Below are 16586 nucleotides of genomic sequence, written 5' to 3'. Positions count from 1 at the left end.
TTTGTGCTAGCTTACACTGGTTCTCTGGGGTGATAATGATTTCTCAGCTTAAGATGCCTGCATCTGGTGGGCAGTCTGGCGTTTCTCGGTCTTGGACTTAGGGTTTTTACAGATCGTCTTTTTTCTCCACTCTGAGCCCCATGGAAATGACAGTCTCCCTGGCTCCTCTTTTGGGTTGGTGGTATGTAGAGTTTCCCTAATCCGAACTTTATGGTTTAACAGCCTGAGTTCCAATTTCCTAACGCAAAGTAGAAAGGCCCGAAGACCCATCTGCTAAGGCTCTGGCATTAAAATCCACCCCACTGTATATCTAGCCTGTATCTGAACCTCCTGCCCCGCAGGAAACCACACATGAGTTCATTTTTTTTTTGGCTGTGAGATCCCTCTTCATTTCTAGTGACAGGCTTTTCTTCTCTTTCTCTCTCTTCCTTCCATCTTTCTCTGCTCTCTTTCTAGCTCAGTTAATACTAAATTTTTAATTTTTTTCCAGAGTGCCATTTCTCCATCATTGTTACTGTTTTGTTCTTTCTTTCGTAATAAATAAATGCCTGGAAAAGTATAGAATTTTATATAAAAGCCATTGTTTGGTTTTAAATAAACACTAGGAATAGTTATAATAATCCATGGTAGTTAAAAGGGTTTCTTTATAGAGGAAAGGAAAAATCTAAACTAAAATTCCACGTCAACTTGGATTGTAAAATAAGGATTATAGTCGGCTTTTAGGGCTGTTATAGACATTAAATTTTAAAATGTATTAAAAGTCATTTAAAACAGAGCCTTGCACATAGTAAGTGCTCAACAATTAGAAGTTAATACTGCTATGAGTAGAATGCCAGCCATTACAGAGACCAAAGATAAAGGAACCTATCAGAGTGTATTTCACATTCAAGGTAAACAAAACCACTTTCTTCTGATGCTCCTCAGTAAAAATAAACTTACCTCTTGTATTAGGTATGACCTTGAGTTTTAAATTCTTAGTTTGCCCCAGATCAATGTATTTCAGGACACTGAGGGACAAGGAATCATCATGTTGTTCAAACCAGTAATTACACGGTTTTGCCTTTATCTTCCATAATCGTCCATTCTTTTGCCCAAAGTTGTATAAAAACCAGGAGTCTTTTAGAAAAGTCTTATAATTGGGTATGATTCCAAGCATGGTAGGAATAGCTAGAGCATTGGTGTCGTCTAGGACTTCTATGATCAGGAAGCTGCAGTACCCAGGAATCACCACCGTCTTCTCAAAGTCCGTATCTTTAAACCTGGAATCGACACCTGGAGCTGAAAGAGGATGATCTGATGTAAAATAAAACAGCCGACGTTCTGCAAGCACACTGCTGGATGTCGCTGATAGACACACTGAGTTTTTTAACTATGGTCTTAACCATAAAGCACATTTGCCAGATTTCAGGTTATAAATGAAATTATTATATAGAAAGTGTATCACGAATATGTCAAGCACAAACCTATACTATGAAATGGATTTTATAAAATTATCAGCTGGGGGGGAAAAAAACCCTGTAAAGCTAAGTAATGATTTTTAAAAAGCTAATTTCTTTACTATAAAAGTATCAAGAGCCTTAAGAACCTAGATTCTTTATTGTGATTCTAAAGAGAAGGGTAGTGTTGCCATGTTTCACCTAAAGGTCTGCCTGTTACATAGAAGGTGCTCAATTAAGGTTTGTTGAATGGATGGATAATTAATGGTCTAAGGAGAGCATGAAGATTCAGAAGCAAAGAAGGCTCCAGGGCAGGACCATAAGGAACGCCATCATGTAAGGAATGGAGACTCCACAGAGCAGACGAAGAAGAAATGGCTGGAGAAAAGCCATCGGAGGGAATAGGGGGGAAGCCAAAAAAGGCTGTTTCAAGGAGAGGGAGGCCGTCATTATCAAATGTTTCTCTTTGTTTTCATTATCAAATGTTTCTGATAGGTCTCAAAAATAAAAATACTGGCCTCATTATGAAAAAATAAATAGAAGTAGAAGAAAACCTCAAAATTCCCATTGTTATGCACACATCTATAGTTTCTTCCATTTTAGACACAGCAACAAAATTCTTTCCCGGGTCCCCTCCCCCACCAACTGCCCTGTAAGTTCTCACCTTCCCTTCAGAGTGAAATTTCCTCAGTGGCCTTCATTCATGGTCTTCAGTTCCTCTCCCCTCATAAGTTTTTTAATTTAATCCAATTCAACTTTGGTCTATACTATGCCCAACAACAGCTTTTGTCAAGGTTACCAATGACTTTCACACAGATCCATGGCCCAGTTTTCTTTCCTCATCTTACCTGACCTGTTGGTAGCATCTGAACTCACCCTCACTCAGCCCTCCTCTGAGCAGACCTTCCAATCGCCTTTCCAATGCTTCCCCGTCTCCTGGACTACTAATTGTTGGAATGCCAGGGATTGGACCTCAGACCCTCTCCTCTCTGCAGCAGCAATCATTTTCCGGGCGATGTCCTCTGGTCTCATAGCCTTCATTGACTATCATAGGTATGCTGACTGCTCAAATGTATCTCTCCGGTTTAGGTGTTTTTACTAAACACCAGGCTTGTCTTTCCAGATAACCAGCTTATCTCTCCCCTTGGATGAGGACAGGCATCTTAAATTTCCTCTGACCCTCCCCTGGTTACCGGAGCAGCCTCCTGTTGTCTCCGCCTTCCTTCTTGCCCTTCTCCATCACCTGCCCAGTCTGTTCCCAACACAGCAGCCAAAGTGATTATGTTCAACTGTAAGTCCAGTCTTTTCATTTTCTGCTCAAAACCTCCAACGGCTTTCCATTTACTCAGGGTACAACCCAAATCCTTACAATAAATTATACCAAGTTTTGCTATGTAGCTATCATATAACCCTTTGAAATAAAAAAGACCCTACATAGTAGTCAAAGTTGTTTCATTATGGAGGTCAAAATCTACATGAACTACCTACTTTCCTTCTTTTTTCCTGAATACTGTTAATATAAAAATAACATCATAGAAATAGTAGATACTGCTATTGATGTAATATCAATAAAGTTATAGCTAGGTTCTGTTATACTAGAAATAAAAAAAAAATTACTCCAGAAAACTACATAGATGCATACTTCTGTAGATTGCCAATTGGACTAAATTTTGAAATTTCCTGATCTATAGATGAGCATGAACAGTTTCAAGAGAACTTTTTTTTTGTAGGTTTTTTTTTTGGGGGGGGGTATTTTTCCGAAGTTAGAAGCGGGGAGGCAATCAGACTCCTGCATGCGCCCAACCGGGATCCACCCAGCATGCCCACCAGGAGGCGATTTTCTGCCAATCTGGGGCATTGCTCCATTTCAGCCGGAGCCATTCTAGCGCCTGAGGTGGAGGCCATGGAGTCGTCCTCAGCGTCCGGGTCAACTTTGCTCCCATGAAGCCTTGGCTGCGGGAGGGTGAGAGAGAGCTAGAGAGGAAGGAGAGGGAGAAGGGTGGAGAAGCAGGTGGGTGCTTCTCCTGTGTGCCCTGGCCGGGAATCAAACCTGGAATTTCCACACGCCGGGCCGAAGCTCTACCACTGAGCCAAGTGGCCAGGGTCTTAAGGTAACTTTTCATTTTTATTAGCCATAAGAGCTATATTACATTACTATACTTACGTGGTGTTTGAAGATTAAGTTTATAGAACTTTCTCTCTTGACTAATGTAAAGGGAACTCAATATAGCAGAGCTCCATTTCTCATTTTCTACTGCAAAAGGGTCTATTATTTCCACAATAGCTGCAGACAGAAATCTTTCAGGAAGGTCATGGTATACTACATTTTTTACATAAGCCATTCCAAATTTCCTAAACCAAAACACATGAAGAAATTGAGATAAAACTGTGGCCTAAATAGACAAGTTTATGAACATATATAATTTATAAACAAAATATACCACACATAAAATAGCTAACAAATGAACATTTAATTAGTATTTCTTCAACTTCATTAGTTAATTAATAAAATGTCAATTACAGCAATGGGAATATAGTATTTCACCTATCAAATTAGCAAAGATATTTAGTGACGGTTCAGGAGTGGTAAGAATTGAGCGGAGAAAGGCATTAATCCACTACTGATCGAATTATATGTTGGTATAAACTTCCCAGAAAGAAGTTTGATATTATTCATCAAGAGCTATATAGCATTTCCCTGGCTGGATAGTTCAGGTGGTTAGAGCATCGTCTGAAGCACAGAGGTTGTGGGTTCGATACCCGGTTGGGGCACATACAGGAACAGATCAATGTTGCCATCTCTCTCTCTTTCTCCCTTCCTCTCTCACTAAAAATCAATAATAATAAAAAAGAGCTATAGCATTATTTGTTTCCTCCCTGATTCCATGAGATAAAAGACGGATCAACACTAGAAAACAAAGTGTTTTTTTTAACGTGTGTCACACTTATACACAGGAGAAAGTCAGTGATAAGTAAGTCAAAAGGGCCATTAGAACCTGCAGCTTACCCAGCACCTCAGTAAAGATGGTTGAAAATCTAATGCCCAAGGTGATGGTATAAGGAGATGAGGTTTTTGGGAGGTGATTTACGTCAGGGGCGTAGAGCTGAACGGACTAAGACACCCATGATCTTCCTTTCTATTAAACAAGGTACTATAGACACTGTAACAGAAAAAAAAGGTACAAGATGCTAAGAAATATTAAGGCAGAAACAAAGCAAATTATTTGCAGAGGATGTGATTATCTACTTAGAAAAAAAAATTCTACTCGGAAAACCCAAAGGAATATATAGAAAAAGTACTGGAATTAGCCCTGGCCGGTTGGCTCAGCGGTAGAGCGTCGGCCTAGCGTGCGGAGGACCCGGGTTCGATTCCCGGCCAGGGCACACAGGAGAAGCACCCATTTGCTTCTCCACCCCTCCGCCGCGCCTTCCTCTCTGTCTCTCTCTTCCCCTCCCGCAGCCAAGGCTCCTTTGGAGCAAAGATGGCCCGGGCGCTGGGGATGGCTCTGTGGCCTCTGCCTCAGGCGCTAGAGTGGCTCTGGTCGCACCATGGCGACGCCCAGGATGGGCAGAGCATCGCCCCCTGATGGGCGTGCTGGTGGATCCCGGTCGGGCGCATGCGGGAGTCTGTCTGACTGTCTCTCCCTGTTTCCAGCTTCAGAAAAATGCAAAAAAAAAAAAAAAAAAAAAAAAAAGAAAGAAAAAGTACTGGAATTATTAAAAGAATTTAGCAATTTTGAAAAAATTTAATATACAAAAGTCAATTGCAAGATTTCTGCTTTTGCTTTAAATGCAGAAAGACACAACCCAACAAGAAAAAAAAACAGATAAAGCACAAAGTCATCCCTTTTCTTAAGCCCACTAGAGAGCCAAGGCCACAGATAACCCACTAACCGGAAGTCCAGGGGAAGAAGCTATTCAAGGAGAGTCTGGACACTGGGCCAGTCTTACCTACTATGTAAAGGCATGGTCGGCAGAAGCACAGCGTGGGCCACAACACAAGAGGTAAGATTTAGCTGAAGTTGTAAAAAACCGCCAAAGGCCGAGTTTGTGCTGGCACACCAGTCTGGAAATGCTGAGGCACCTTTAAGTGACGTAAGTCAGAGAAACACAGTACCATATGATTTCACTTATATGTGGAATCTAATGAACAGAATACAGCAACCAACAAAATAGAAACAGACTCAAAGATACAGAGAACAGACTGAGGGTTACCAGAGGGGAGGGGCTCCGGGGGGGCTGATAAAGGTGAAGGGGTTGGGAAGTAGAGATTGGCGGTTACAAAACAGTCATGGGGGTGAAAAGTACAGGGTAGGAAATCCAGTCCATAACACCATTAATAATTATGCATGGTGCGAGGTGGGTACTAGGCTTACGGGGCAGGGGTCACTTTGTAACTTATATATCTAACCACTATGCTGTACACCTGAAACGAATATAAAATAATATTTAATGTCAACAGTAATGAAAAAGAAAAGAAAAAAAGAGGAAGCTTGAAAAGGGGAGTCTGCTCCTTCCCCTGGGTCTCCCTGGAGGCTCAGGGGAAAGATCAGTACCGGATAAAGACAGGAGGGAGCACCGGGAGGCAGGCAGCACAGAAAGTCAAGAGGACAGGGAAACAGGCAGAAGCATCACCCGCTTTCCTGAACACCCTTTCCTAGAAAGCAGAAGCCTAAAGCCACAGCGGGGCTGGGCATTAAACACTCTTGCAAATAGGCCTCAAAAGAGGCTCTCAGTGCTGGGGTACAGTGCCTGCAGGGTGCTGGCACTGAGCACCCCTCCATTCTCCCTGGAAAGCAAAAGCTGTAAGCTACCGGGAGGGAGGAAGCGAAGCCACTCCACCACAGGGCAGAGGCAAAGAAACAGTACGGATGCGGGCAGGATGAAATAACCTCTACCCCTGAAGGAGGGTCAGGATGCTGTCTTGGTCCTAAACTTCTAAGAGAATGAAGTAGAACTGTCCTCCTGCTAGGAGAAGAGCAAGAAATGGCCACCCAAGATCTAACTGCAGATGTAAGGCAGAATTTGGCTGCAAAAAGTCATTTCTATGAACAATTCTTGTGAGTTTTTTCTTGATGAACTTGACATGCTGAATCTCACATTTCAGTGCAAGAACAAAGGCCAAGGAAAACCAGGAGTGTGTGCTATTAACGTGTTATATAGTTAGAGAAATGTAGTGTGACACAGAGAAGACCAATATAGCAATGAAATAGAACAGGGACCAGAAAGAGAACAATGCATATATGGAACTACGACATATCACGTGGTGAAACTGCAGATCAGAGAGGATCCATCAGATGATTGACTGTGTGCGTGTGTGTGTGTGTGCGTGTGTGTGTAGAGAGAGAAAGAGAAAGAGGAAGAAAGGAAGGAAGGGAGGGAGGGAGGGAGGGAGGGAGGGAGGGAGGGAGGAAAAGAAACCAGGTTTCCACTTCCCACTATACACATCAATTCTAGACCAAGTAAAATCTTAAGAATAAATAGCAAAAGTTAAACACTACTATCAGACAACACAGGAGAATAGGCAAATAAATTGTGATATGTTCATGAAAGTGAACTGCAGATGCATGTATCGATATCGAGTAATTTGTGAAGCATATGAAAAATTTAAAAGCATAGTGTATGAAAAAGGCAAATCCCAGGAGGTGTGCGTAACTAAAGAATACATTTAGTAAACCTGAACAATACATTTTGATGCATATGCCTGTGTGAAAGCTATAAAGAAAATATGTTTTAATAGCTCACAACAAATTTCAAGACATGCTATCTCTGGGGGCTGGCATAGTCTTGGGGGCAGGGGAGAGGCAGGGCGGAAGAGAAATGCTGCCCAGCCGGACTGTGAAAGGGGCCCAGACAGTTGCCGGCTCCCAGAGCTGTGGCGGTGATCAGGCGGTTGTCACCGGTTAGAAGAGTGGCATTGTCCCCTTCAAAGGATTCTGGAGGTCTCCATCAGGAGGACCTCTTGCCCCCTTTTTTGACCTCTTTTCTTTCATGCAAACAAGAAGGGCTAGAAATCATAGGAGAGAGGATGATGTGAACCAGAAAATAAGAAACGCTCTATGTTCCTACCCTGCGGCTTCCCAGTTTGGGCCAGGTTCCAAATAGAGTTTGGGAAACAAATTTAAAGTGGTTAAGAGGGCCAAGTTTATTAAATTTATTTTTATTATGCATTTATTTAGTGAGAGAGAGAGAGAGAGGGAGGGAGGGAGAGAGAGAGAGAGAGAGCCAGACAGGAAGGGAGAGAGATGAGAGCATCAACTTGTAGTTACAGTCACTTTAGTTCACTGATTACCTCTCATACAGGCCTTGACCAGGGGGCTCCAGCTGAGCCAGTGAGCCCTTGCTCAAGCTAGTGATCTTGGGCTCAAGCCAGCAACTTTGGACTTCAAGTCAGTGATCACTGGGTTCATGCCAGTGACCATGGGTCATGTCTATGATCCCATGCTCAAGCGAACCGAAACTCTGTGCTCAAGCTGGACGAGCCTGTGCTCAAGCCAGTGACCTCAGGGTTTCGAATCTGGATCCTCAGTGTCCCAGGTCGACAGTCCATCTGCTGCACCACTGGTCGGGCTGTAAAGTTTTGTTTGTTTGTTTGTTTTTGTTTTTTTAAACAGACAGGAATGGAGTCATGTGATTACTTTTTTAAGTCAAGGAAATATTTATTTACTTTCTCGGAGAAAAGCTCTGGTTCTTGCCTGATATGGAGGTAGTAGGAAGCAAATGCACAGAGGGGATTTGAAAAGACACAGTAGAAAGAAAAACGAAGTTGGTTTCTCTAGCTTATTCAGAGAACGAGTCGCACATAAATCATCCAGTTGTCCACCTCGTTAGAAGTGTCTGATGCTTCCTTCTCTCTTAGAATAAAGCCCAAGTTCCTGCTTGGGACCCAGAAGGCCCTGCCTGACCTTGCTCTACCTCTTGAATGACTTCCTCCTTGGCTTATGACACCAAAGTCACTCTGGTTGTTGTTGTTTCTCAAACACCATGACCCTCTGGCCCGGTGGCCTTTTACCTTCTGTACGCTGGAGCCGGGAACCTTTTTGCTATCCCCCTCCCTCGCTCTTCCTCGTTCTTCTATCTTCCATTACTGCCTCCGAGCACCTTCTAAAAACCTCACACAGGGGCTCAACCCCCAGGAAAATACTCTCTCAATGCTCGTTTTTCCTTTGTAGACTTAGGTCAACTGTAATTACATGCCTGCCTACTTCTGGTGCTGGACTGCTAGTTCACGGCGCATCTTCCTCACAGCTCTGTCACAGCACCAACCCTGGTGCCTTCATGTTCAAGTGCTGAGTGATTATTTGTGGAAGAGATGAATGAATGGCTCGCTGTGCTCTGCCCTCTGCCTTTGGCCTATTGCTGACAGCAGAACTTCGTGCTCCCTAATCCTCAAGACTGGCCTCCTTGGTGTCTCACCTTCCCCAGTTCTCTGATCTTGGCTTTCTCTTACTTCCCGCCTTGGAAACGCCCGTTCCCTTGGTTTCTGTGACAGTAGAGCAAAGTTACTGCATCTGATCACAGAATGGGCTGGGCTGGTGTTCAACTATTCTGATCCTTAAGAGAATTTTCATAAGCTCTCAACAATAATTTTTAGGTGATAAGAAACTTATATTAACATTGAGAGGATATGAACATATTAATTTTTTAAAATGTGAGCCTACGTTTTTCTACAAGGACATACTAATAATATAAACATGAACGAACAGACCTGGAATGTCACACGTACAAGGGCCCTGAAAACAAAAAAGTTCTAGAGATCGTGATACTTTCCTTAGAGACAGAAAGTTCCACAATCCTCATGGAAAAACAACAACAACAAAAAACTACTGCCAGCATTTGTTCTATTCTGATTCCAACTTTTATCTACCTCGGAGTGTGTAGCCGCATGGTGCCTGCGCTGCTGGCTGTGGGACAGAGTGTGGCTGGACGGACCAATTCATATATAATAAATGGACTTCAACCTGGCGGAATAGGGCCCACTCCATTTGGAATAGGTGAGTTTCTGGTCAGCTGACATTGTTCTTTTTCCAATCGTTAGTTTTGAGGGGTTGGAGAATTCATAATGTTCTTCAAAGACAGTATTCAGACCTTACAGATAGCTTTTTTTAAAAAATTTATTTATTAATTTTAAGGAAGGGAGAGAGAGAGAGAGAGAGGGAGAGAGAGAGAGAGAGGAAGAGCAGGAAGCATCAACTCCCATATGTGCCTTGACCAGGCAAGCCCTGGGTTTCGAACCAGCGACCTCAGTGTTCCAGGTCGATGCTTTATCCACTGTGCCAGCACAGGTCAGGCCCCTTACAGATAGCTTTAAGGGTCATTTGCTTTTGCCAATATCTTAGAAGCAAGCCTTCCTGAGAATTCTGCATACTCCGTTGTGCAGTGATTCAGGCAAGATGGCCTTCACAGTGTCAGAGGTGTTTGTTTTAGGGTGTATGAGAACTGCCATGTGAGAGAACACTGTGGATACCCAGTATAACAGTGTAGCCCTCAACATTTTTAAAACATCCATTTTTTAAACAATTTTTTTTAACGTTTATTTTATTGACTTTAGAGAGAGGAAGGGAGACCAAGAAAGAGACGGGAACATCTGTTCCTGGATGTGCCCTGACCGGGGATCGAACCGGCAACCTCTGTGCGTTGGGACAATGCTCTGACCGAGCCATCCATCCAGGGCTGGCCCTCAACATTTTCTATTCAAGGTGGCAAAGGCACGTTTCTGTGCCTTGGCCTCATGGTGCTGATGTCACTAGCTCCAAGTTTCTGAAATTGTGGCAACATGTAAGGCATCTTGGAGTCTACAAATATATGTGGCCTTGTGAGATGTCAAAAAAAAGACTGACTCTATTTGATCAAGAAGATTACTCAAAAAAGTAGGCTCAGAATTGAGAATCTAGAAAGCAGTGTGCAATCTGCCGAAACGCGAGGCGCAGCGGCAGCTACCTGTGCGTCAGCTGTTTCCCAAGGTGCATCTTGCTGAATTGCTTGGTATGTATACTTTTCATAGGTTCATTTTCGGGCACATATGCATAAAAGATCATTTCATTAATGTTGGTAAACTGTGGGACGAGTGCAGTCTGAAAGCCCATATCAGAATCCTGGAGTAGGGGGGAAAAAAAAAAATATATATATATATATATATTGTATTTAAAGTATTTTACACTTCAGTCATGAGAAAATTAGATAACAGACTTCTTCCCAGTCCACATCAGAGCAACACTGGTTCGCTACTCCACAGGAGGAGTAACAGCTCCACACGGTCTGTCTGAACGCCAGCGGAGGGCGAGGAGAGGGCTGTGTCTGTGGAGGAGGAAGGGAGCTCTGAGGAGGAAGGCAGGGCCTGGAGCGGAAGGGGCGTGGGGACCGGTGTGTCCTCTGCTGGGTGTGTCGGAGGAATCGATGTGCAGGCTTTAAACACGGTTCTTGTTTTTGGTTTTTTTTTGTATTTTTCTGAAGCTGGAAACGGGGAGAGACAGTCAGACAGACTCCCGCATGCGCCCGACCGGGATCCACCCGGCACGCCCACCAGGGGGCGATGCTCTGCCCCTCCGGGGCGTCGCTCTGCTGCGACCAGAGCCACTCCAGCGCCTGGGGCAGAGGCCAAGGAGCCATCCCCAGCGCCCGGGCCATCCTTGCTCCAATGGAGCCTTGGCTGCGGGAGGGGAAGAGAGAGACAGAGAGGAAGGAGGGGGAGGGGGGTGGAAAAGCAAATGGGCGCCTCTCCTATGTGCCCTGGCCGGGAATCGAACCCGGGTCCCCCGCACGCCAGGCCAACGCTCTACCGCTGAGCCAACCAGCCAGGGCCAAAACATGGTTCTTATTTAGAGTTTTACTCAGGAAAGGAGCTGGGAACTACCCCTCCTCTCGCCAGTGACTCTGCACAGCTACTGCGCGAGTCCCCAGCTCTGGTGGCACCTGCTGTTCCCACTGCCTGTGGCTCACAGGGCTTTCCCTTGCAGTCAGCACAGGCGTCTCCGCCCGATTTCTGACCCGCAGGGTTGTCCTTTGAACACCCCCCTCTCGGACTCTGCTCCTGTTGCTTTGGGGACCAGCCCCCAGGGGGTTGCTGTGACCTGGGGAGGGAGGGCACCCCGTGTGCAGGCTGGGTGGGGCTCAGCATCAGAGCCTGCCTCCCAGACCAGACCGGCTTCTGGGTTTCCTCCCGCCTCACCCTGCTGTCTTGGGAACCCACCCAGTAGAGTGGGGAGCGGGAAGCAGAGCAGGTAAATGCAGGATGTGCAGATGGCCAAAGGGCGCTGACAATGCTTTGGAATTCGGTGTGCCATTCCAGCCTGCAAGTGCCCAGAAAATGCCATGGAACGCATGCGGTCTGGTGAGAGGCGGCAGAGTGAGGAGGGGAGGGCACGGGCCTGGCACCAGGAGCACCGGTGGCCTGGATGGACGCCTGGTTCCAGCCACGAACCAGCCGTAGATGCAATTTGGGGGAAATTATTGAGTCTGGCAGCGCCTCACTTCCTCATCAGGAAAAGGAGGATAAATATTGTTACTAACATGAAGAGCTCACAACAGTGCCTGACATACAGCAGGGCCAAATAGAGGCTAGTGATTGTTGCCGTGCAGATGGGGCACAGGTATAGTGTGTGTGTGGGTGGGGGAACAGGAGAGGACGGTGTGTGTGTGTGTGTGTGTGTGTGTGTGTGATTATATTGAGTGTGAGTTCCCTGAACTCATCCTGACTACAAAAGCCTTTATATTGGTGCTTGATTTTTTTTTATAATTTAAACTTGCACGTAAGAGATATTTTCTACAAATTGTGAAGATAGTGAAAATTTGCTTTTTTGGTTAGTTCTACCGTTCTGTTCACATCATTAAATTAGTGCACCACAGACTGGCAAACACACAGGGAGTCACATGGTGGCATCTCATGGGTAGAAGGAAGTCCCCACCTCTCTCTCTACTACTTAAATCTCAGATGGGAAACTAAAACACAGTGTGTGGGGGATTTTCTGTTTTGTTTTTTTTTTACTTTAATTTTTTATTTTTCAACCACGGTTGACAGTCAATAGTATATTAGCTTCAGGTGTACAACCCAGTGGTTAGATACTATGTAACTTATGAGGTGCTCGTCCCAATGGATCGAGTACCCACCTGGCACCATAGGTCCTCATTATGGTATTGAGTACATTCTCTATGCTGTACTTTACAGCCCCATGACTATTCTCTAACTGCCAATTTGTATTTCTTAATCCCTTCACCTCTTCCACCCATCCCCCACCCCCTCTCCCTCCTGGCCACCGTCAAAATGTTCTCTCTCGGTGAATCTGATTCTGTTCTGCTCATTTGTTCATTTTATTTTTTAGATTCCACATATAAGGGAAATCACAGGGCTTCTGTCTTCTTCTGTCTGACTCGTTTCACTTAGCACAGTACCCTCAGGCCCTTCCACACTGTTGCCGATCAAAACACCCTATTTCCAACTGCCCTCTTGGTCTGGTGATTTGGAATGCTCTACTACAACTAGGGTCATTCTTTATTTTCTTTCCTTTAGGGAGGTTTTATTAAACCCCAGTCAAAAATCTGTTTGATTCTTTGCCACTGTGTTGATGAGAGCTTGTTTTCATGACTGTGTACCCAATGAGGAGTTCTTAGGCAAATGCAGCTTCACCAGTGGCACGCTACACGTTATAAAGATCTACAGGTAGTATCACCTGTGGAAAAGACAATAACTGCTTCCTGTGTTAGCATTAGAAAAGCAGGAAGTGAGAGGGGCAGGGTTAGTACAAAGAAGGGCCAACCAGCAGGAAAAACAGAACTCATTGTTCAAGGTCAATCTTGGGAGGTAGAGAATCCAACCCGCCACGAACCTGGGTTGGCAGTAACGGATCTAGCTTAGACTGTCCGGTGGTGTTCTGCTGTGAAGATATTTGTGTGAAGCTACCCAGGGTGGAGTAAATCTATATACCCCTGAGTGGGATGGGACTTGTAAGATTTGGGAGATGTTCTCTGGTATATGGGGGTTTACCCTTTAGTTAAATAGAGCAAAATCCAATAGGAGACCGTCTCAAAGAATTTACTTTCATTTACTTCCGCATTTTCCCATTCTGTATATGGAATGTGGCATTTACTCTTAAAACGAAGCAAACTGCTTCAACACATTATATCACCAACCTCTATAAAAATACTTTGAGACGTTCCAGTGTCTCCGGGTGGTCCTTCAGCTTTAAAATAACCTGGAGTCAGTTTATGGATGAATCCCATGTGGTCATAGTATAATGTGAAAACTCTATCAATAATATATCCAGCTTTACTATAGCTTTCTAATCCTGTTGGGAAAGAAACAGAAGTCTCTTGACATTGATCTAAAACAACTAGAGATCTTTGAATAGCATACTTTGCAAAAACCCCTTCATTTAAACTAAGGGGTGGGAATGGGGCTCGAGACGCCAGCACTGGTCAAATATTGATACATACTCTTCTTTGTTAAGTCCCTAGGAAGTCTTTCCCAGGCTCCATGCCATTACAGAGCCTGCTCGCTGACACAGGTGAAGGACAGAGCAAGCAGATGTTCAAGGTGTCTAGAAGGAAAGAGGTTAGCTCTGTCTGGTGGTGGTGCCTCTTGCTAATACCAGCATGTCAGATGCCTGGGTAGGTAGCAGGCAATGAGAAAAAACCCCTCAGGGAGCGAGGGCAGTTTTAGTAGAGAGCCCTGGATAGAGTGGAGAGCACCATCCATCCCGGATGGAGGACGGAGTCAGAGTGAAAGCTCCGGTCTCGGGATGAACACAGTGACGTCCACACACACACCCAACCCTCCCTAGCTAGCCTGGCTCTGCTGACGGGCCGACGCTCTTGTCCCTGACCCCTCAGTGCTAGAATGCTCCAACTCTCAGGTCTTAACTCTCTTTTCTATCCATCTCTGGGCTACCTCTGGAAATCTTGTCTGGTTTTAGGATTTAAAACCCATCTTTATGTGGACAACTCCCAAATTTAACCCCTGCCCCCCACCATTTCATTCTCTTCCCTGAACCCCAGATTTATATCTAACTGTCCACCGACAGCCCCAGATCCGTGTCAGCCTGGCACCTCAAATTGGACTCATCCCGAACCGAACTCCTTATCCTTGTGCAAAACCCCTCCCCCGAGGCTTCCTCATCTCCATTCATGGCAACTGCACCGTTCCTGCTGCTCAGTCCAAAAACCTTGGTGTCGTTCTTAACTCTTCTCTTCCTCTCACATCCTATCTCTAACCCGTCAGCAAACCCCATTGACCTAAGCCTCCACCATAAACATAGAACCACTTCTCACCACCTCACCCTGCACCAGCCAGCACGGTATCAAAAGGAAGAGGTTTAGTATGAGGAATTAGCTCATGCAGTTATGGAGGCTGCGAGGTCCCCTGCAAGCTGAAGACCCACAGGCTCGAGCAGCAGAGGAGCCGATGTGGTGACTCCCAGTTGTAGGCCAAAGGCCTGAGAGGAGGGGGGCGTTGATACAAGTCCCCATCCAAGGGCAGGAGACCAACGTCCCAGGTCACGCAGACAGACAGGAAGCAAAAGAGGTGAACTCCTCTTCCTCTGCCTTTTGGTTCTACACAGGCCCTCCAGGGACTGGGTGGTGCCTACCCCCAATCTATTTGACTGGGTCTACCCATTCGAATGCTCATCTCGTCCAGAAACACCCTCAACAGTCACACCCAGAAACAATGTTAAATCTGGGAATTGACATGTCTTACGACTATTGTCCAGCAGGTGGCACTCATGCCATAGTGGTCAACTGGCTACCCAGGCGTGTACTTGGTCTCAGCTGGCTCTTTGTATTGTCATTGCTTTGAGTTTCCTGAATCACTGGTGTAATGCATGTTGAATTTTACTGCTGCTTACTATGCCTTTAAAAATACTACATTATAAGCTGACATCAAAACAGTTACGGTGGGTGTAGCACAAGAGGAGAACAAAGGAGGACATAGATTTATCAATAAAGCAAAATATTACTAGAATAACCACACTTCCAATTTTTTTTATAGGACCTAAGAATGGTGGAAGCTCACAGTTGATGAAATTTGATTACGTTTTATTACTAAGATGACATGCAAAATTTGCCTTATCACACACCAAGCAACACAACTCTAGGCAGGGAAATAATGCCACGGTAAGGATCTATTCATCACCCAGGACCACTGTTAAAACACTGTGTTCAAGTTTCATTGGAAGATTCTTCTTTCATGCCTGTGTTAACAGGGTGCATCTCATAGTCAGTGAAGCTCAGATCCGACAAACGATCGTGTTTATAACATTCTTCTGTTGGCCTTGCCTCGGAATAACTAGTGGAGGTGGCTCCAGGTTCTAAGGTAATGTTATTTTTTCTTGGAAGGTTCTTTAGATGAATATGTGATCATATTGTTGCGGCAGAAAAACCCAAGGCTGGTTTTGCTTTTTTCTGCATTTAGAATGGACTTACAGCCTGACCTGTAGTGATACAGTGGATAAAGCATCGACCTAGAACACTGAGGTTGCCGGTTGGAAACCCTGGGCTTGCCTGGTCAAGGTACATATGATGCTTCCTGCTCCTCCTCTTCTCTCTCTCTCTCTCTTTCTCTCTCCTCTCTCTCTCTCTCTCTCTATCCCTTCCCTAAAATAAATAAAATCTTTTAAAAATTTGACTTGCGTTTTCTATTTCAAATAATTCAGAGGTGTTTTGTTTTTGCTTTCATGATTGGTTTTGCTTTTAGTTGTAAAAACGTAATTTTTTAATGATCAGTTTGGGTTTCCTTTGTTCTTGTTTTCAGTATTGATTCACTTATCTGTATCGAAGGGCTACAGTGTGCCAAGAAGTGTGGATGAAACGGAGAAGCACGGAGTTGCCACCTCTGCGTCACTGGAAAGCCCTACAACTTGCTGTGTCTCCATCGTTAGCATCTTTGTTTGCCATTTTTGATTCTTTCCACTGACCGATTTTTCATTCTGCATGTGGACATGCTTCTGGAGATTATATCTGTAATTTGTAAGGGTTTAGGATTTCTATTGCCAATTTAGTTGAGTTTTCTTAGGTGTTAATCATTTTTCCCATTTCCAAAGTCATCTTGCTTGGTCTGTTTTGATTTTTGTATCACAACTTGCCCATCCCTTCTGTCCGGGTCACTAGGAGTCTGGTCTGTGTGAACTATTATACTTGTGCTCTAGTTCTAGCTGTTCT

The 16586-nt window shown here is 44.7% G+C and overlaps 1 protein-coding gene across 1 annotated transcript in view; it reads right to left on the bottom strand.

The window, feature by feature from the left end:
- Positions 1-16586, bottom strand: part of CATSPERB (cation channel sperm associated auxiliary subunit beta) — a 78814-nt gene that overhangs the window by 25216 nt on the left and 37012 nt on the right. Inside the window, exons 15-18 of the mRNA XM_066276665.1 lie at positions 13563-13717; positions 10377-10531; positions 3601-3788; positions 940-1272 (exon numbers count right to left, since the gene is read on the bottom strand). Coding sequence (XP_066132762.1) covers positions 940-1272; positions 3601-3788; positions 10377-10531; positions 13563-13717 — 831 coding nt within the window. The remainder of the gene's footprint in view (positions 1-939; positions 1273-3600; positions 3789-10376; positions 10532-13562; positions 13718-16586) is intronic.

Source organism: Saccopteryx bilineata, chromosome 4, assembly GCF_036850765.1.
Source record: "Saccopteryx bilineata isolate mSacBil1 chromosome 4, mSacBil1_pri_phased_curated, whole genome shotgun sequence".
NCBI lineage: Eukaryota > Metazoa > Chordata > Mammalia > Chiroptera > Emballonuridae > Saccopteryx > Saccopteryx bilineata.
Note: the sequence above shows the minus strand (reverse complement) of the source record. Positions and strands in the feature narration are given on the sequence as shown.